Genomic DNA, 20,271 nt, shown 5'->3' with positions numbered 1-20,271 from the left:
CTAGCCTGCCCAACCTCACTCTCCCTGATGGCTATTTGATCAAACTAATTAATAGAGAGACATGAGGTGGTGGGATCGCTGTTATTTTCAAGGAGCAATATACCTGCTCCTTTATTAGAGCTGACATCTGTGACTGCGAATGCGACAGATTCCAGATAGCTTTTAGTCCGCAGTTTACGTTCTCTGGACTTTATATTTATCGCCCCCCGGGACCTGCCTCAAAGTTCATTCAAACTTTACTAGCGGTAGCGAGTTCCCTAGTAATAGGACCGTCCAATTTTACTGTCCTAGGAGACTTAAATCTCCATTTTGACCAGAATCATGACGTTACCATCAGGAATCTTTTAAGTGATTTAGCGGCCCTGCAATTGGAATCTTTTATACACACTCCCACACATGTGGCGGGGCACATACTCGACCCTCTCTTTTCAAATATCTTGGAGCTTAGGGTGGACGTCCCTAAATCTATGGGTTGGACGGATCACTTCCTGATTAAAGCTACCATGCAGGTCAGGGAACCTTTCAAAACCATGGGGTTGAACCGGGTCCTCAAAAGACCGTGGCACAAACTTAAATCTGACGGTCTCCAGTCTACATTGGGGATGTTTCCTGGTGGGGATGAGCCAGATGTCAACGCCGCTTATTCCATTTTCCAGGATTGGATTGTGAAGGGACTTGATGACCTTGCCCCTGCCGAATGGACCAAAGGGCGTAGGTCCCCATCCCACCCTCGGTATAATGATTGCCTTAGAGCCTTGAGGAAAGAGTGTAAGAGAGCTGAACGCCTATGGAGGTGTGAATATAGGGATGAGCATAAACGGCTGTACTTGGCCAAGCTGAAACTTTATCATAAGGCCATCTGTTCCGTGCGTGCCGCTTTTTATTCTGAAGAAATTAAGGTCAGCCCCAACCCCACCAAATGTCTGTTCAAACTTGTACAAGAGCTTCAAAATAGTAGAGCTCCATCTTCCAATATCACCTCGGCACAGCAGTGTGAGGATCTGGCCACTTTCTTTGTAGAGAAGGTAAACACCATATATAGCTCCTTTCCGCAGCACTCTTCTGAGTCCTGTACTTTTACTAGCCTTAGTACTGAGGGGGCGGTCCTGGCCTGTATCCCTGAGATTACTGCCGATGAATTGGCTATAATCTGCAAAAAAGTTAAATCTGGGAGCCCGGCAGATCCTATGCGGCCTGTCCAATTTGTTGATTCCCTGAATTTTTTTCTGTTACCCCTTAGATCTCTTCTTAACCTGTCCTTTTCCACGGCAACAGTTCCTGATGCTTGGAAACAGGCTTGGGTCTCCCCGATTATAAAAAAAAAAACGACGCTAGATCCATCCAAACCGGAGAATTTTAGGCCAATATCCCTCCTCCCTTAGGTGGGTAAACTCGCTGAAGCCCATGCCAACTCTGTGCTTGAACAATTTGTGCACCAAAATGATATCCTGGACCCATCTCAAAATGGGTTCAGACCGGGCCACAGCACAGAATCTACATTGTTGGCTACTACTGAATACCTCAGAGAGATCCTCGACGCCGGTCAGAGTGCAGCGCTGATCCTGTTTGATCTCAGCGCTGCCTTTGACACGGTGTTGCACGGGATCCTGCTCTGCCGCCTGGAGGAATTTGGTATTAGGGGTTGAGCCCTAGAATGGTTCCGGTCATTCCTTCAGGACAGATCTTTTCGGGTTACTGCCCCTCCTTTCCTGTCCAAGTCTCACCATATCGGTCAGGGTGTCCCCCAGGGCTCAGCACTTAGCCCGTCCCTTTTTAATCTTTATGTGCAGCCACTTGCAGCGATTGCCAGAGAGTGGGGCTTGACGTTGGTATCATATGCTGATGATACTCAGCTGGTCGTCACACTCTCTGAGAGTCCATCTGTCGCTGCTATAAGATTTAGGGACGGAATAGCTGCAGCTGCTCACTGGATGACCAACAACTGTGTCCACCTGAATGCCGTTAAAATGGAGATTCTGCTGTTGGGGAAGAATACGGCCTTGTGGTACGAGCACTGGTGGCCTCCCTCTTTGGGTCTGATGCCTGTTCTAAGGCTTCAGTGAAAAACTTGGGTGTCTGGATGGATTCCTCACTGGGCCTCCAGACCCACACCAAGAGAGTGGCTGCGACTTGTGTAGGCCTGTTAAGGAGCCTCCTCCCCATCTTGGGCTTCTTTGAACCCGCTATGCGTCAGCTTGTGGTTCAAGCTATCATCTTGTCACGCTTAGACTAACCCAGCATTTTACTGTTAGGTGCCAACAAAACTGAAGTAGCCTGTTTACAGAGAGTTCAGAATTCTGCTGCAAGGACCCTGGTTGGTCTTCCCCGGAGATGCTCTGCCAGAACTACGATTAAAAAATTGCACTGGCTCCCAGTGGAATCTCGTATTAAATTTAAGGCACTTTGTCTGGCATTCAAAATTCTCAAGCTTCAGAGCCCGGCCATTTTGCGCCCTCTTTTGGCTCCTTATGTCCCGCAAAGCAATCTACGCTCCCTTGGTCAGAACCTTGCAATTGTCCCTAGGAGCAGGCTCTGCCGTATGGGTGGACGCTCTTTTCGGGTGCTGTGAGCCAGGCTCAGGAATTCCCTTCCGGTTGCCATCCGCGGTATTGAGAATCTGCTTGCTTTTCGTAAAGCTGTGAAGACCTTCCTGTTCTCCTCTTCTTAGGGCTTCGTGCCCGGTTTGGCCCGCTCCATCTATACCACCTTTATTGATCGCTAGCGCCGGGACGCCTCTTTGCTGGGGCAGCTGTCGCGCTCATACAAACTAATAACATAACATAACATCCATTTCAGGGAGTTGGGAACTCTCCCAAAGTGTGCCCTATTTCTGATAGAAACACATGTACAGAGTGCATCGTGGCATCCATCTTTAATTGGGGGACAATTCATTAAACCTTATGCGCATTACATCATTGAAAAGCCTGCATTGACAGTAACAGGCACACCTGTATATGTGAAATTGATAAAAGGCTTGCACTGACTTACGGTGACAGGCACACCTGTGAATTTAGGAGGAGGCTTACATTCACTATTGTTGCCATGTACACCCTGGTTTGTGCAAAATACTAATCTGCATCAACAGTCGGTGACGGGCATACCTTAATTTAAGTTAATACTACATATTATTATCAGTGTTATTAACTCCACACTGTTTCCACAACTGGATTTGGAGTGCTTCCTGGAAAAGTTTTAAAAAGGAAAATGGTGAAACTTGCGCAAAGTCTCATCTTATGTACGAGGTGGCAACAACTCACCCACGTACGGTCACCTCATGGAAAGAATATTGGCACCACCACCATTTCTTCAAGTACCTGGTACTCCTCTCGGGCAACAGTGGAAAGAAACCTATGAAGCTTATTTAGAAGCAATTGATGGAGACACATTTACATAAAAAAAGAAGAAAAAAACCCGCTTCTGATATATATTTTGGTTAGGAAGAAGAAACCTATTGAAAGCTCTGCCTTTGGAAATAGTTAGTGTCCTCCCAGTCGGAGTAGAAGAGGGTGATTTCTCAACTGTGATTGATGAATATGGATCCTTATCAACACATTGGAGACAAGATTTAATCCTATGAAAAACATTATAGTAGAACGGCACAAGTTTCTTCAACGCTCCCAAATTTCTGGAGTGTCAATTGATGATTTTGCTGCTGCACTCAGAACACTGGCTGCTACAGGCAACTGTAGAGAAATCCGAGATGAAAATATCCATGAAGTGTAACTACTGAATGTGAAACCCAATTCGGAACAAACCAGAAAAGGAGCGGGTGCTAGTATTCTCCGTAATTCTGAAGTTTTAACATCCATGACAAAGAGTGAGAAGAATGAATATTCAGATTTCCGCTGTAGCAGCAAGTCCCATCAAGGAAATGCTAAATTGTGTTCTGCTGTAAATGGAACCTGTTTTAAATGTGGCGAGAAAGGGCACTTTGCACACATGCGTAGCAAATTCTGGACAAAGAACCGCTCCTTTGAAGGCTGTCAAAAGTATTGAGGAAAATGGTATTAACTCCGATGAGGATAGCAATGTTGAACTAATGTAATCTTCATCGAGCCAGGAAGGGAGTGGGGTTGTTGAAATATCACCCATAGAGGGGGCACGCAAAAGGAAAGCTCCCCATCCCGCGTAATCTCTGTGAATAATAGGTGTTACATTTTTGGCAGACTCTGGTTCTCCTTTCACATTATTGAATGTGAGGGATATTGGTGAATTTGGGGACATTGCAGTGCATCAATCTTGCATACAAATATTTTCATATGGGGCAAAAGAGTGGCAAAAGAGTGGAGGTTGTGGGTAAACTTGATTCTAATTGGATTTAAAATGTGCTGTGGGACTGGTCTACATTGTCAAGGATTTTGCAAATTTGTAGGGTTAGGATGAGCAAGGGGAATTATTTTGGACCCCAATAATCCTGAAATGATATTATCTAAGCAAAAAATGAGTAGAATGTATTGTGCACAACTACTGCCAAGTCGCCACAATTCAAGTCAGGACAGTCATGTAAATGCAAAGGAGTGGAGCAAGGATTACCATGAGGTTCTTGATGAGAAATTTGGAAAGCTCAAGGATTTCTAGCATTGCATAATTGTAAAAGACAATGCACGGGTGAAGACCCACAAGGTACGCAAAGTGCCATTAAATTTGCATGAGGAATTGAGATTCAAATTAGAAAGATTGCGTTCTTTAGGCATAGTTGAACCCATTGAAGGGCAGAATGGTTGGACCTCATAGTGCTAGTGCATAAAGCTGATAAGTCTTCAAGACGTTGTATGGATCGGAGAGATGTAAATTCTAACATTTGGGTGGATCACCACTCTTTACCCAACATTAATGAAATGCTGGCAACTTTGGGTGGTGCTAGATTCCTCACTTTTGTAGATGTATCCTCAGCTTATCATCAAATCAAGTTGAGTACGGATTCTAGGCACCGAACATTGTTCATTACGTCTGAAGGAGCATATAGCTATGTCCGTCCGTATGCCATTTGGCTTGGCTTCTGCATCAGCCGTGTTCCAATGGCGGATGAACAGTTAATTTAAGAACACCAAAGGAGTCCTGTTTTTCCAAGATGACATGTTGATATTTGGTGCAACAGAGTGGAGAACACGACGACAGAGTAAGGGGTGTGGTAGAGATCATTAAAGGTAGTGGATTTACCCCTAAAAAAAAGACAAATGTACATTTTTCCAGGTAGGTGTGGATTATTTGGGTCATCATGTATTGGGGGGAGGGGTTGAACCAAAAGTGAAGCTTTTAGATGCTATTTGTGGCGCGCTTAAACCAAGAGAAAAAGACCAGCTTCGCTCATTCTTCAGGCTGGTAGAATACTATACCAAATGTAACAATTTTTCAGATAAAACCGCAAGTTTGCATAAGCTCCAAAAAAAAGTGAAATATTTGTGAAACAAAGAATGTGAAGTGATTTTCGAATCAATCAAGAAGGAAATAGTGAGCGCTCACCCTCTTAAACCTTTTGACATCAATGATTTGTGCGTCATCTCCACCAATGCTGGTAATGTAGGACCTAGTGCAGTGCTTATGCAAAAAAGGGGTAATGGATGGGAAGAAACCATTGCTTTCACTTCAAGAACTTTAAGGGGACCTGAAGTCCCATATTCCACACAGAAAAATAAGTTTTGACTATGTGGTGAGGTGTGTAACATTTCAAAAACCTCTTTTAGGGGAAGGAATTTGTTTTAAGGATGGACCACAAACCCTTGATGGATGTTTTCACCACAAAACTAGGAGGAAGGGCTACCCCGCGTATTGCCAAATGGCAAAACAGATTGCAAGAATCATTACAAATGGGGCTAAGCATTATGTAGCTGATTGTCTCTCTAGATTGCCATTGGGTGGAGTGAAGAATCACAGGAAGTGATTGATGGTCTTGAGATTGTATGTTTTATGAGTTCAGTTAATGCCACTCTGAAGGGGGCTTTGTCTGGTCAGGAGTGGTTGGAAGCTGGGTTGAATGATAAGGAGTTACAAGCAGTGACACATTTTGTGGTGAATGGTTGACCTATTATCAAGAATACTCCAGAGGCATTAATTCCTTACAAAAGAGTGGAGGAGAAGTTGTCTATTGATGGGAACATTGTGCACAGGAGTGAACAGTTGATTTTCCTGGGGTGTCTATGCAAAACAATTTTGGATTTAGCCCTTGAAGGGCATCTTGGGATTCTTGCCATGAAGCGGAGAGTTAGGGAGGATTTTTAGTGGCCTGAAAGCTATTGAACATGTTCGAGATTGTTGCATGTGTGTCCTCAGTGATAAATCGCAGGTGACATACCCCTCTCTGTCAACCCTATCCTAGTTCAAAATACACCTTGGAGTAAAGTGGCATTTTCTATGTCTGGGATTTTTGGGGTTACAGGTAGTAAACCAAAATATGCTTTGGTTTTGGTAGATTACATGACTAAATGGCCTGAAGTGAAATTTTTGGACCATATAAATTCTGATGCTGTCATTAGATTCTTCAGGGGAGTGTTTCTGAGAGAGGGTTTCCCCGTGAAATTAGTGACCGATAATGGTGCCCAACTTATATCCAGTTACCACTTGCGCTCATCAATGGGTTGCATTGGAAAGAGGCAATTGATGATTTCTTATGGACAATATGAACTACCCAACACATATCTCCTTTTTCCTTGTTGAGAGGCAGGGTTGCAGGGTCTAAATTAAGCAATGCTTGGATGTCTAGGAAAGCTGTCGATATGGTACAAATGGCAAGTGTGGTGGAAGTAAGGATTGCAGTACTGGAGAAATATAGTACAAAGAACGATTGTCATAGGACTTTGACAACTCCGGTCGGAGACTTCGTAAGGATTAACACCTTCGCAGCGGGGGTAATTCCCCCCACGGTGAGGGTGAGTGGGAGTGGGGGTCTGCGGAGCCGCTGTGCTCGTGACGAGCCCAGCTCATCCTGACTCACAGTGGAGCCGTGCTCATGACGAGCTGGGCTCGTCATAGACCCGCCCACTGATTAATCCTCCCGCACAGGCGGGGAATTAACCGCACGTGGACGGGCCGCAGCCGTTATGACGAGCTCAGCTCGTCATGAGCACAGCTCCACTGAGCTGAGCTCGTCATGAGCATGGAAGGGGTTAAGAGGCCTGGTTTGTCGACAAGTGCTTATCAGGCTTTTCTGCACCTATCCGAGTGTAGGAAGTGAAGGATCACATAGTAGTGTTGGAAATCGGTAAAACGTGGAACAAGTGGAGAAGTGTGGCTCAATGATTAGAGCGGCAGACCCTGATGCAGAGGTCTAGCCTGGGACCAGGGTTCAATTCCCCGCCTCGGCGGGTCTTGGCCTCAAAAATTCCACGGACCTGATAATTCTCGCCTCAGTGCCTATTTCAATCATGGAGTCCCACTCTGCAACTCTGGGCAATAGCTTGCTTAATCTCCACAACGGCCCCCACAACGCTAAGGATGCCTGGCCTCCACCTTGGGGGTGCCCAGGAGTGGACGCCTCACAGGGAAAGCCAGGATGGGTTCCACAGCAGTATTCATACAAGCGCCTTCAGACCCTTGCGGGTGAGTAGTGCGCTATACAAGTATCAATTTACAATTTTGTTTCAGTAGTGCCCTAATCCAAAACTGAGTATGTTGGTAGGAAAATGGGGGCACGAACAGATGATGGGCTCGACGGCGAGAAGAGAGTTTCATGTAGAACAAGGTCCAGTGCTGTGAAGTTTAGGATTACGAAATGCACTACCTAAATACTATGTTAATGCTGTAGATGTTTGTCATACATTTTGTGTTTTTGTTAGCTTGTTATAAGTGCTGAATGTGTAATATTATATGTTTTGTACAGTTCATTTTGCATATTTTAAATTTATGTTCATTTTAATGTTTTACTCTTTATTCGGTTATCTTTATTTTATTTTTGTGAAGGAAGGGGGTGAGTAGGGATACAATGTAGGGGATTCTGGGGTTCTGAGTTCTCTGTCTGGAACCTGGGGTGGACTCTTTCTGTTGGTAGTTGCTGCCATGATGTTGTGCCTACCAGTCTTAATGATGCTTTCAGGGATGACCCCAGTTGCTCATATGAAACATCGGTACTCACTCACATGTGAATACTATTAAAAATAAAGGGTAAAATGCTTTCAAAAAGGTTTCATGTACATTGATGCAGGGGTGTGTGGTGGAAGCGTATGTAAGGCTAAAGGCAGTCATGTAGCACCCTATGGCACTCCCGGACACGGTGAAACTGCAGTGGCCCTGCTGCACAATTGAAACCTACTCTCCTGATACATACAGGACTTGGGCTGCTGTGCATTTTTAATACCATATCCAGCATTAAAAGCCGTTCGACTGGGCTGTGGGATTGTCAGCCTGGCAAATACTTAGAATTTGGGCTCACCCAGGGGAGCAAGAGCAAGCAGTGAAAGCACTGTGAGTCACGTGTCTGCTATTGGTGTTATTAATATGTTATTGATCACAGCAACAACGCTGGTGAGTGGGGCAGTGCCCCCCATTCTAGCAACTTACAAGTGTGTCTTTTTTTAAATGAAAACTCATTTAGCATTGCTATGATTGCTTTTGTTTTTACTGTGAATGTTAAAGGGGCATAGCCCCAACACCCTTGCCCAGAATCCGCTGCTGGGGAGTATTATGGTCCATGAAGAAATGATGGTGAAAGTTTAAAGGGCTTGCTGTCCAGCTGTTCAAGCTACCAGGCATATGTGCAAACTCTGGAATAAACTGCCTGCCAGTTAAAAAAATCAGACCAATCTGACTTGCTTCAGGAAACAACTGAATTCTTTGCCTTTTGCACTGCAGTATTCGCTCAGGTTTTGCTTGCATTATTGGCTTTTAATTCACTTACAATCTACCTTTGTCGCTAACCTTGTATATGCTAGTGCCAAGACACCCTTGGGCATTTGTTGCACGTTATAAATAATTTTAAGACTCACCAGGGAGAGGTAAGAGAGGACCTGTGGGCAGTTTATAAAGTCAATCATAGGCATGGTGGCACCACTATCACTTTCCACCCAATGAGTTGTGTCACTATAGTATGTATTTGAGGTGGTTAGCCCAGGTGAAATTGTGCAGGGCGAGGAGGGGCATTATCACTGCACATACTTGGGCTTGTGGTTTATTTCACATTTTTCACAGCCAGGGACTTTGAACTGTAAGCTGGTACCAGAATGTGTAGTTACAATCTCCCAGAGGTGATGATGTAATTGGCCAGTTGTTCTCCACCTGATAGTCAATGAGCTGCAGGTAGCTGGTGCTCACTTGTTGTGGTTTCACACCCCCAGGTACATTACTATCTGGAGAACCACTGCTTTCACACCACCGACCAGCGGATCATAAAACAGTTCCTGGACCTGTGCCGAGACCTGCTGGACTTTGCCCTGGCACTGGAAAAGATGGAGACCGAAGTGAGGACTGCGGGGGGTGCGCTTACCATCGTCAAGACCCTCCTCAGCCTGCAAAATGACCTAACCTGCATCCGTGCCAGGTAGGAGCTCTATAACCAGGTTAATGTTGTCTTGGTTTGTAAAGTAAGGAAATGCTTGTACTTCACAGGCCACTGCCCTGGTCTGGGCTGTACGGTAAGTGCATACTGCTGCCTGTGAAATGAGTACTTTTAGATGTGTGTCTCCTGCAGCATCAACACCTGCCTGCCTTTAGTAACATACATCCGCACCCAACATTAACCGCGTCACTTGTCGCCGCCGGTACCTACTGCTGCTCCACCTTGCATCAGTGCGTACTCATTCCTGCCTTCTGTAACCTCAGCACCCAACGCAGATAGCATTCGTTATCACCGCCGGTACCTTCTGCTGCTCCCCCTCGCACCAGTTGTACTCATTCCTCACATAGTCTGGCCTGCCATCAGTACTGTAGCATTGTACCCAATGCCATCTACTTCCTCTATCCCTGCATCCTTCTGCTGTCATCCTGTATCATCAGTACATACTCAGGCTGCCTTCAGTACAGTTACATCCGACGTCAGCAGCATGCAGCGATAGAGGAAGTAATGTAATGTAAATGTAGTGCTTATATAGCGCATGTATCACCCCCAAAGGAGTCTCAAGGCACTGTACACATACCGCTGTGGAACCCTTCCTGGCCTATCCCCGTGAAGTACCCACTCCTGGGCACCCCCAAGGTGAAGCCAGGCATCCTAGCGCTGTTGGGGTCATTGTGGAGATTAAGCAAGCTATTGCCCAGAGTTGCAGAGTGGGACCCATGATTAGAATAGGCACCAAGGCGAGAAAATCAGGTCCGGGGAAATTGAGCCTAAGACCCGCCAGGACGGGAATTGAACCCTGGTCCGGGCCAGACCTCTGCATCTGGGTCTGCCGCTCTAACCATTGAGCCACACTTCTCCATGAAGTAGACGGCTTATGGTATGGATGTCTCTGCACTGAAGGCAGTTGGAGTATGTACTGATGGTACAGGAGGATGGAAGCAGGATGCAGGGATATAGTAAGCAGACGGCCTATGGTATGGATGTAACTGTACTGAAGGAGCTGGAGTATGTACCGATACAGGACGACAGCAGCAGCATGCAGGGATGGAGGAAGTAGACGGCTTATGGTATGGATGTAACTGTACATTTTTCCTTCTGAACAATAAAAAAAATGATTAGCCAAAAGAAATATAAGAGCTACCGAACAAACACAATGCCTATTAGCCTGAAAAAAGAGTATACTTCAAAAATGTAAGTAAATAATGTAAAACATGGTATGAAAATGCCATCATAACTTCTAATGTACATAGAAATAACATTTATAATAATAATTCTGTAATCCACAAATAAAATGCAAGAAACTCAATTTATATCAAATCACAAAAGGGCAATCAACTGGTAAGTTATAACGGATAAACATATAATAAAGAAAGCACTTCTAGTGAAAGAACACATTGAAGTGCACAAAATATTACTCCAATGCTTGCTTCGGTATGCCCACCATAAAAAAGGTATTGTTGAAAGTGTAATTGAACACAGTCACCCTCCCAAAGGGTCTAAAAGTCAAGTTTGAAATGTCCAACAGGACTTGAGAAGCGAGCACAAGCTCACAAGAGATCACAGGAACTCTACTAAAATATAAATCCATAAGTTCCTGAAGAAGCAACTGGGCAAATTTCTTCCACTGAAAACCAATAACTAGGACAAGGGGGGTTGCTACAGAAACACCAAGAGCACCAGAAACATACAGAGAAGTAGAAGCCACCCAACCCCCAAATTTCAACAATAGCACATATTAACCAATAATTCTGCATGTCAATGCAAATATAAAACAAAGCTTCCTTATCTGTACAACTAAGAATAATTTCCTAATCCGAAACACAGTGCAAAACTTAGATGGTGAACAGGACATTTAAACAGTTCCCAAGGGCCATTTACAGAAACATACACTATAAACGGGCAAAATCGTAACACAAATGCCTCTTTTAATACAAGCATTACCACCATACAAGCTAAGTACCTCGCAACAGTAATCAAATGTAAAAACTATTTCAATCCCCCTAAAGATCATTGATTTAGAACAATCTATCATTTGAACAAATCTGAAAGTGCACCCACACAGCCATACAAGGGTCAACCACCATTTTTATCAAGGTTTTTAGAGACCCCGTCACAAATCAACACTTGGGCCTGATTATGATCGGCGTCTATGTGAGCCCTTTCTGAACGCCGATGCCGGGAAGTGCCCCCCACTGTATTACGATGCAACCGCTGCTAACGCGGCGGTCAAATCTACAACGGTGCAAATATCCCCGAATATGTCGCTGCAAATGCGTACAAAATCACAGAAAACATGTGACTTATACACACATGCATGGCATATTTGGTGATATGCCTTGTGCCCCAGGTAACCCAATGCTGGAGTGTGGTGAAATGTGCACAGTCCAGTTAATGGAGTACATACCGCAGAAGGACTTACCTGGACTCCAGCTCCCACAAGGTCGTAGTCATCGGGGTTCAGCTGCTCAGGTTTAGGGGTACCTGGAGAAAGGGATCTGCATTGGAGACTGCTGGGGAGAAGCTGATTTGGGTGAGTATGCACCCCAGAACCTATGTCTACAACGGCTCGAGGCAGTCTGTTGGACTGCCACCGTTGGGTCGTCAGAAACCCACATCGTAATCCGGCTGGTGGTCGGAGATCCCTCTACTGCCCTATGGCTGCTGTTTTCTCCAACAGACATCTCGGTGGTCGGAGAAAGGCTATCTGAGTCGACAGTCTGTCAGCAGTCGGTCGGAGTACACAATGCATTCATGGTAATCCGCCGGTTGGACAGACTGATTCATACCAGACTGCGGTGGTCCGACTGCATCCAACAGGACCACAGCAGTCGTTCTGACCAGCATCGTAATCTGGCCCTTGGTATGGAATATACAATAAATGCATAATTTGCATAAGAAGTCCCCGTCCCCCCCCAAAAAAATACTATATACTTTATATGCCACTTCTCTCCTGAGTTGTAAAATCGAAATAATGTGAGGTCGGGAACGGCCACCTTGACCCCATCATCCAGGACGACCTATACCGCCCCATCACCCACGAAGAAATTGGGGAGGCGATCACCCTTATTTCCTCTGGCAAGGCTTCAGGCCCAGACGGCCTCCCTCAAGAATATTATGCTCATGACCAGGACACTCTCAATACTCCTCTTGCTGAATTGTTTCGAGAGGCTGTTGAAAATGGTTCATTCCCCCAAGAAATGGACATGGTGACTATTGTGGTTCTTCCCAAGTCTCAGCTGCCCTCACCACATTGTGCGGATTACCACCCTATCTCCCTCATCAATACCGATGTAAAACTGTTTGCCACGGTCCTCGTCCAGCGGCTCAAACCCCATCTATCCGTGCTGGTTTATCCCGACCATTGCGGGTTCATGCCCTCATGAGGTACCCGGCACTGCCTCCGTAGACTGCAATTGGCCTCGGCCCACAACCACCTCCTTACCCCATATCTAGCTATTCTTCTTGTAGACTATGAGAAGGCTTTTGATTCAGTGTACTGGGGGTTTCTGGTGGATGTTCTTGAGAAGTTGGGATTCAGTCCCGCTTTTGTGCCATGGTCAGCGTTCTTTACACTCATCCACGGGCTCGGTTCCTGGTGAATTGGGTCCTATCGGAGCCCTTTTTGGTCTGCAGGGGAACAAGGCAGGGTTGTCCCCTTTCCCTCCATGGTCAGGGTTCTTAACGCTCATCCACTGGCTCGGTTCCTGGTGAATGGGGTCCTATCGGAGCCCTTTTTGGTCTGCAGCGGAACAAGGCAGGGTTGTCCCCTTCCCCCCTGCTTTTTGCTTTGGTAATGGAGCCCTTGGCATCCTTGATACGATCATGCGAACACATGCGGGGATGGGATTGGCCCAACACCGAAACTGACAAAATCGCCCTTTATGCGGACGATGTCCTCATCTACTTAGCTGACCTCGCCCGGTCAGGTCCCCACTGTCTCCGCATCCTGCACGCCTTTAAACGAGCCTCTGGCCTTCGGTTGAATCCAGATAAATCTGTCCTAGTTCCCCTCCACCTGTCCCGAGAATGCTTCGACTGGCAGTCCACTATACCGCTTCGCCGTCAATCATTCAAACACATGGAGACATGGATGACTTTACTCCCCGAGCTTAGCTGGGCCCTCAATGTCGCTCCCCTGGTGAGACGGGCCAAGGCGGACCTCCAGAAGTGGCAAACATTGCCCCTGAACCCCATGGGGAGGGTCGCCCTCTTTAAAATGATGGTACTCTCCCTGTTCCTTTACATTCTTCAAAATACCCCCCTGTGTTTCCCCAGGACCTGGTTCAGCGAATTGGATAGCATGGCAAATAAGTTCCTTTGGGCGAAAGGTAGAGCCCGACTGACGCGGAATGTCTGTAGGATCCCATCGTTTGACCGGGTCTGGGGATGACTCACTTATATCTTTACTATCTCGCCACGTGCCTACTCTGTATACATGACTAGTTCGACGGGGGATGGTCTGACACAGCTTACAGGCTTGAACTGGGCCTAACCAAGGTTCATTCCATGTTGTATGGGGATCCTATCCCATTCCACTTACCACAGGTTATGCGCTCATAGTTATTGGCCTGGCGGGCCACATTGCGACACATCAAGTGGCCGGACACACACTGACTCAATGTACAGCCTTGTGGCAGGGGACCTGGATCAAAGAGGTTAGTGGGCTTCCGGGCATGGGATCTCATAGGTATCTCACAAGTAGGCGATGTATGGGTGGGTGAATCACATGCGTTCCTTCGAAGACCTTTTAAAGTAGATATTCCCTGCATCAATTGCAGTTCTACAGGTACCTATAATTGCAACATACACACCTCACAACAGGCACAGATCATGGGGGACCTGGGGAAGGGTAGCATCTCTCGCACACTGATCAATAATACCCCTACTTCCCTGGAACTACTGCGAGCTCAATTGGAGGAATGGGTAGGAGGAGGACTGGCGCGATGCCCTTATGGCCCCTAGGACGGTCCCCGCCTCCGCCACGTTACGCTTGGTACAGCTCTATTATTTACATGCAGCCTACCTCACTACAGGGGCGCCTTCACCGAGCACGATTTCGCCCGACCTCTGGTTGTACTAGGTGCGGTCACGATTAAGCTGATTTTCTCAACATGGTGTGGGCATGCCCCCACCTGACGCGGTTCTGGAGGGGATATCGAGGAAGAACTTACCGAGATACTGGGGTGGGAGATTCTTCACAACCCTAAACACAATCCTGGGTATTACTGACGGGTTGAATGGGTTTCGGAACGAGAAGTTGTTTTTCACTACAGCTATGGTGGTAGCCAAAAGGGACATAGCGGCCTCCTGGAAATGCCCTGAACCCCTGAGTGTTGGACGCTGGTGGACTAGGGTTGATTGGTGTGCCACGCAAGAAAAAAATCATGTATGAGGCACGCGGGTGTCCCAAGAAATATCGTAGGGTCTGGGTGAAATGATTGGGGGGTATGGTTTAGTCCCGAAGGGAATGTCCAAATCCATGTTGCTTTCTATTTATTAATGTCTGTATACTGGGTCACACAAAACCTCGTATGTACTCCTGGACTTTCATGGTGTCGTGATGACTGGCTGGTGTCTTTTTTGTCAAATCATTAAAATCAGTAAAAATGTGTTTATCAAAAAACATTATTTTAGCCTACATCCCGGTCACGGAAGTAACCAAACACCATATCATGTCCATAGAATCCCCATACTACCAAAGTAATTAAATCAAACAATCACCACTAAGTGACTATTTTGAAGGCCAGTAGGTTGACTGCCTGCACTGAACAGAACACAGGCACCAACTCAAATGTAATGTTCCATGGTGGATTGTCTATGATAGCATCATCCCTCAAGAAGCAAAAACTAACATGCAGTGGAAGAGTGGCACAGATCCTTTGTAGGAAAAGGTGGAAGAAGTCACACCACCAATTTCTAAAAATAATGGAAAAATAGGACCTTTGTGCTGAAAAAAATGATGCGTGCGTGATTTGGATGGCCCCCGGCCGTCCAACACACACGCCGTCCGACGCATGGAAGGGGTTAATTTAGCTATAAGTGCTAAGGCTAGAACAATCCCCAACACAACTAAAACCATAAATATCTAAACAAACTAAACAAAATACTACCATGCAAAATGTCATTATATACTAATAACAATTGCCTACCCTACCTTGACATAACTGCCAGAATAGTAATATAAAAATATCACCAGAAAATGACTCAAACTAAAAACTAAGTTAGAAAATTTAAATGAGAGCAGCCGAAACATTTCTATAAATAATACATTATTACTTCATTCTTATCACTCTGCACTGCTTTTCTTTGTAAAAATAAATTCAAAAAAACCTCAGCACCTTCCCAAAAAAATACCTGGTATAGGAAAACACAAAAACCCACCCTCGAAACAAACATTCCACACACAAATAGTAACACGTCAAAATGCCTAAAAATAGTTACTATACAACATGTTTTCTTACAATAAAAATACATATCAAATAAATATAATTAGGCCTACCACATGCACTATGAACAACTACACTGGCCTTACACTAACTACATACAGAAAATTACATTAACATACAAATACTAAACTCATTAACAATCAACCACCTTGCTCGACGCAAACTAACCTTAGAGATCCAAAAAGAAATTGATTTACTTGTACCAGAGAACAGCAATGAGAAACTGCTACTCTGCAGAGTCATCATTATACAAAACGGACCTCAAAATAAAGGAAATGGTAAAAAGTGGATGAATAATTGAAATAAAAAGGATTGTTCAATCATAAAAAGCTGTGCAATAAATAAATACAACTGATAATTATATTTTGTAAAAAATGTACAAAAAGCTTAAAGATTGTAATGTTTTTAGAAATGTTTTACATTAACAAATATTGAAAAAGTATAATATTTGTATTATTCATAAATAAAAAGAATGAAAAGTTGGTGTTAATGTGAAACATCCAATGAATGTAAAATTGTATGAAAAAGTTAAAGAATCTATACATATTGTCTACAAATTTGAAAACATTTGCTAAACAAATAAAAATTATTTACTATAAACATTGTTCAAATAAACTATGTTTTTGAATGAAAAAATACGAATGAAACAAGAACTGGTGTAGACGACCAATACAAAGCAGATAATTTCCTGATTTTAGAGTTCATAGGTAGTTACCAGAAGTCCCTCACAAGACAAATACAAGTGCTTGAAATGTCAATCCGAAACCTGAGGCGGTGTTGCTTCAACCTTACAATTTGCATATACACTCTAGCTACACTAATGACTAGCATTTGTTTTCTGTAGGATAAATAAATATACTAAAGTTGGTTTATAGCGCTGACGGTACATCAGATTTGCCCAGAGCTGGGGAATATCCCAACACTCTGATGATCTTAGCAAGCCGTTGACTCTTAAGCTGTTGTCTTCAGTTTTCTAGGAAAGAGATGGAAGCTTTGGTTCAGTTTGGGAAGGTAGTGTATTCCTCCTAGATTGTTGCATGATCTGCTCCACTGCAGTCGCTTTGCCCTTCTTTAGAGACAGTTTCTCTTATGTCGCCAAGCCTGACTCTGCACCATTTAGTTGGTCCTCATATTCCCCTCCATTATACCTAAATTGTTGTACTTTTTGCCAATTTACGTCATTAGGAGGTGGTCTCCCTGAGATTAACGTAAACAAAAAAAAGATGCTCGAGGTAGTCCGTCAGGTGTGATCTTCGGTGTCGCAGGCATTAGATTTCATGAGCTTCAAACAAAACGAGGACCGATCTGAGAAAAGAAAATCAGGCATGTGTCTTTTATTCCTGCCCCGGAGTCACACTCTTTAGGACACAAAAACTCCACCACTTGCAAATCGAGCTGTGTTTACCTGGACCACTGGTTTTTATAGTTCGCGCCCTCAGTTTGCGGCGTGCAGTCCAGGCAGGTAGCCTCGTTCAGGTCATCTTCCTTCTGTCCTTGGATTGTGTGAAGACCAGACACTAAGACATTGCACACCTGACAGTCTTTCAAACTTTGCGGATGCTGGCCTGGGCAGTAGAAGCCTCTCAGTGATGCCCTCAGCAGTTCAGCATGGAAAGAAGTCTTGGAGGCAACCTCCACCATTGAATGCAGGAACTGTAGCAGCAAACATCATAACCAGCTCTCTACCGAAAGCTACCTCATTTACAGTTCAACTCTAACACTTTTATATCCTCCTGAAGACCTCCCTGTTCTGCACTCTTACTAGCTGAGCTTCCAGGAACCAGGCACATTGTTATGGTGATGCATGTAAAACTTCTGATGAATTTTACAGGCACACAATCTGATATCCTAACAAAAGTAGATAACTTGTTGGACTTGGCCCTTCTGGCAGGTTCACGTTTTGCTTTTAATTGTGACATGGTGTTAGTGATTTTTTTGCTTCTGCACACTTTACCACTGTGTCCCAGGGTAAAGTGCATGCGTGTGGTAAGGTTGGCCTGCCCTCCCGTAGGAATGCATGGGGAATGTATGTGTCCATGTTAGTTCCTGATGCGTGGGGAGTGCAGGCTCCAGTTTGGTATGTGTGGACTCGTGTGATTGAATGCTGCGCAATGATGTGTGTGGCGTTATTGTGTCTAGTGTGGAAGTGCCACTTCTAGAAGTTGGCATGTCTGTGCAATTTATGTGAATTGCCTGTCTGGCTTGGGATTGGCTGGAGCTGGCTGGTGAGCCTGGCTCCAGGAGTCAGGATGGATCTGCCCTGGTGGTGAGTGGAGAGATCTGCATGATTGATGTGAGGGAGGAGTGCACCTGGGACCTGAATAGGGCTGGGTTTTCCCCCCACATAATGCTGGCTCCTCCCCCTGTGGTGCGACTGATGACCCTACCCATCCTGTGAATAGGCAGAGGGGCTGAGCAAAACAAAGTGCTCAGGAACCAGTTGTATCTGGTTCGCCCCTTGCTGCACCCTTGTAGGATTTCTTGGTATAAGAAGGGGCTGTGACCTTATACAAGGTGTTCTCTACCTGATCCTATCTTGGAGGGGGCCTGCTGCTGGGCACCAGGAGGACCGCCACTGGGTGCTGCCTCCCTGCCTGTAGGGCCCTGTGAGCTGGCCCCTGGGCCCAGCCTTTGCCCCCCACCCTCACCTTCCTAGAGAACTCTTCTTTGGACTTGGTGGGACCTTCAGCCCTAGTGCCCTGAAGGCGCTTCATTTCCGGCGCAGGAGCACTTTTCTTACCCCTGGGAGCGCTTTTTAAGGAGAAGGCTGGTGACTTTTGCCCTCGCGCTTATATGAGCGCCCCTATTTGTGCCTTTGCAGCTCTGGGCCACTGTCTAATGATTCCCCCGTGCTCCGCTGGTGAAGCAGGAGCCCACCATGCGCTCTGTGAAGGAAAGTGCTTCACGGTTTTACTGGCTGCTGCCTGTTTGGTAATACGCGGGTGCCCACCCCGCTTTTGTGTATCTTTAATTAGAGGGAGCCCACCCCTCATGTGCCCCGTTTACCGCTGCCGGCCCAAGAGTCCCCGGAGCACCACACTGGCTCCCCGCTGACGTCAGAGGGGAGCCGCGCATGGATTGGTGCTCGCGCTGGGAGTTGCCCGGCAACTGAAGGAGCGTCCTCATGGTCGTAGGAAAATGGCAACTTGATCGCGGTTGGGGCGTCGGCCGCACGCACTACCCAGGGGAAGCCGGAAGCTTGACGGGAGCTCACCCCACGCTCTGGTGCACTCAGCCAGAGGGGGCCAAGAAGGAGAGTCCAGGCGAGAGCCCGCCCGCACTGGACGGCGCCCGAAGAACCGGAGGAGTGCCTCAGTGACTGGCGGGGCTCTCGTGTTGTGAGGGAGAGCCCCACGCCCGCACTGGAGGAGGCGTCCGGCCTAGACAGCCGGTGAGTGAGGCTCCGTTTTTGCAGTGCTGGGGTATTAGTTTATTCTGAGGAACAAGAAGAGTCCCCTCGGCTAACCATAAAGATGATTATTGTTAATCTGGTAGTGCCCCCAACCTGTTTTTGAGAATACCAATCTCACAATGGATCAAAACCTCACAATTTACAGAGACATCCAACTCAATATATACCCACACAGTAAAGCAATTAATAGATATCACATAGAATTACTCATTATTAACGAGACAAGACAGGCAGAGGTGTTATCAAAAATACATATGTGCGTTTATTCAAAAGAGAAATTTTCTTACATGAATTTTAAAAACCTTTTCAGTTGATTGAAACCATATAAAGTCAAAACATATACACAAAAAAGACAATTTTGTTTAAAATGTTCACAAGAACAGGGGTCGACGCAGCGTTTCGGTTTGAAGAAACTAATGAACAACCTTCTTCAGAACCAGTTCTGAGATTATATGTTTCCTCCAGATTAATCAGGGAAGAACAGGGGCCCGATTGTATGATCCGGGTTTAGGTGTACTGCTTCCTTTAAGAATTCTCAATATATTTGAAGGAATTCTGGTATCTTCTGCTTATTGGTAATGGGGCTCACACTCTGGTAATAGGAGCCACCGATATTGTTTAGTAAAATTTGCCAGATTTAATTGACTGGCACATAGTTGACAAACGCCCTTTTAATTGGCTTTCTTTGCTCATATATCTGTTAAGCATGGGGTTTTTCTCACATTGTCTGTTTCTTTGGATTCGGCCTCCCTGCTCCTATTCCGGCGGCGTTTCCGGAGTTCAGCGTTCAATAACCATCTTTATGGTTTGCCAAGGGGACTCTTCTTGTTCCTTATTATTACTCCCCTGTCCCAGATTAACAAGATAAGGGGGCCTCCTTTACTTTATATGATGTTTGTTTATTCTGAGCCTGTCGGGCTCCACCG

The 20,271-nt window shown here is 45.6% G+C and overlaps 1 protein-coding gene across 3 annotated transcripts in view; it reads left to right on the top strand.

Moving 5' to 3' along the window:
- SPACA9 (sperm acrosome associated 9) overlaps positions 1–20,271 on the top strand; it is a 91,550-nt gene that overhangs the window by 35,276 nt on the left and 36,003 nt on the right. For all 3 annotated transcript variants that reach the window (XM_086924756.1, XM_086924754.1, XM_086924755.1), the window contains exon 3: positions 9,267–9,469. In XM_086924756.1, the coding sequence (XP_086780882.1) occupies positions 9,267–9,469 (203 nt within the window). The remainder of the gene's footprint in view (positions 1–9,266; positions 9,470–20,271) is intronic.

Source organism: Lissotriton vulgaris, chromosome 5, assembly GCF_964263255.1.
Source record: "Lissotriton vulgaris chromosome 5, aLisVul1.2, whole genome shotgun sequence".
NCBI classification, from domain to species: domain Eukaryota; kingdom Metazoa; phylum Chordata; class Amphibia; order Caudata; family Salamandridae; genus Lissotriton; species Lissotriton vulgaris.
This window is presented reverse-complemented; position numbering and strand designations above follow the sequence as displayed.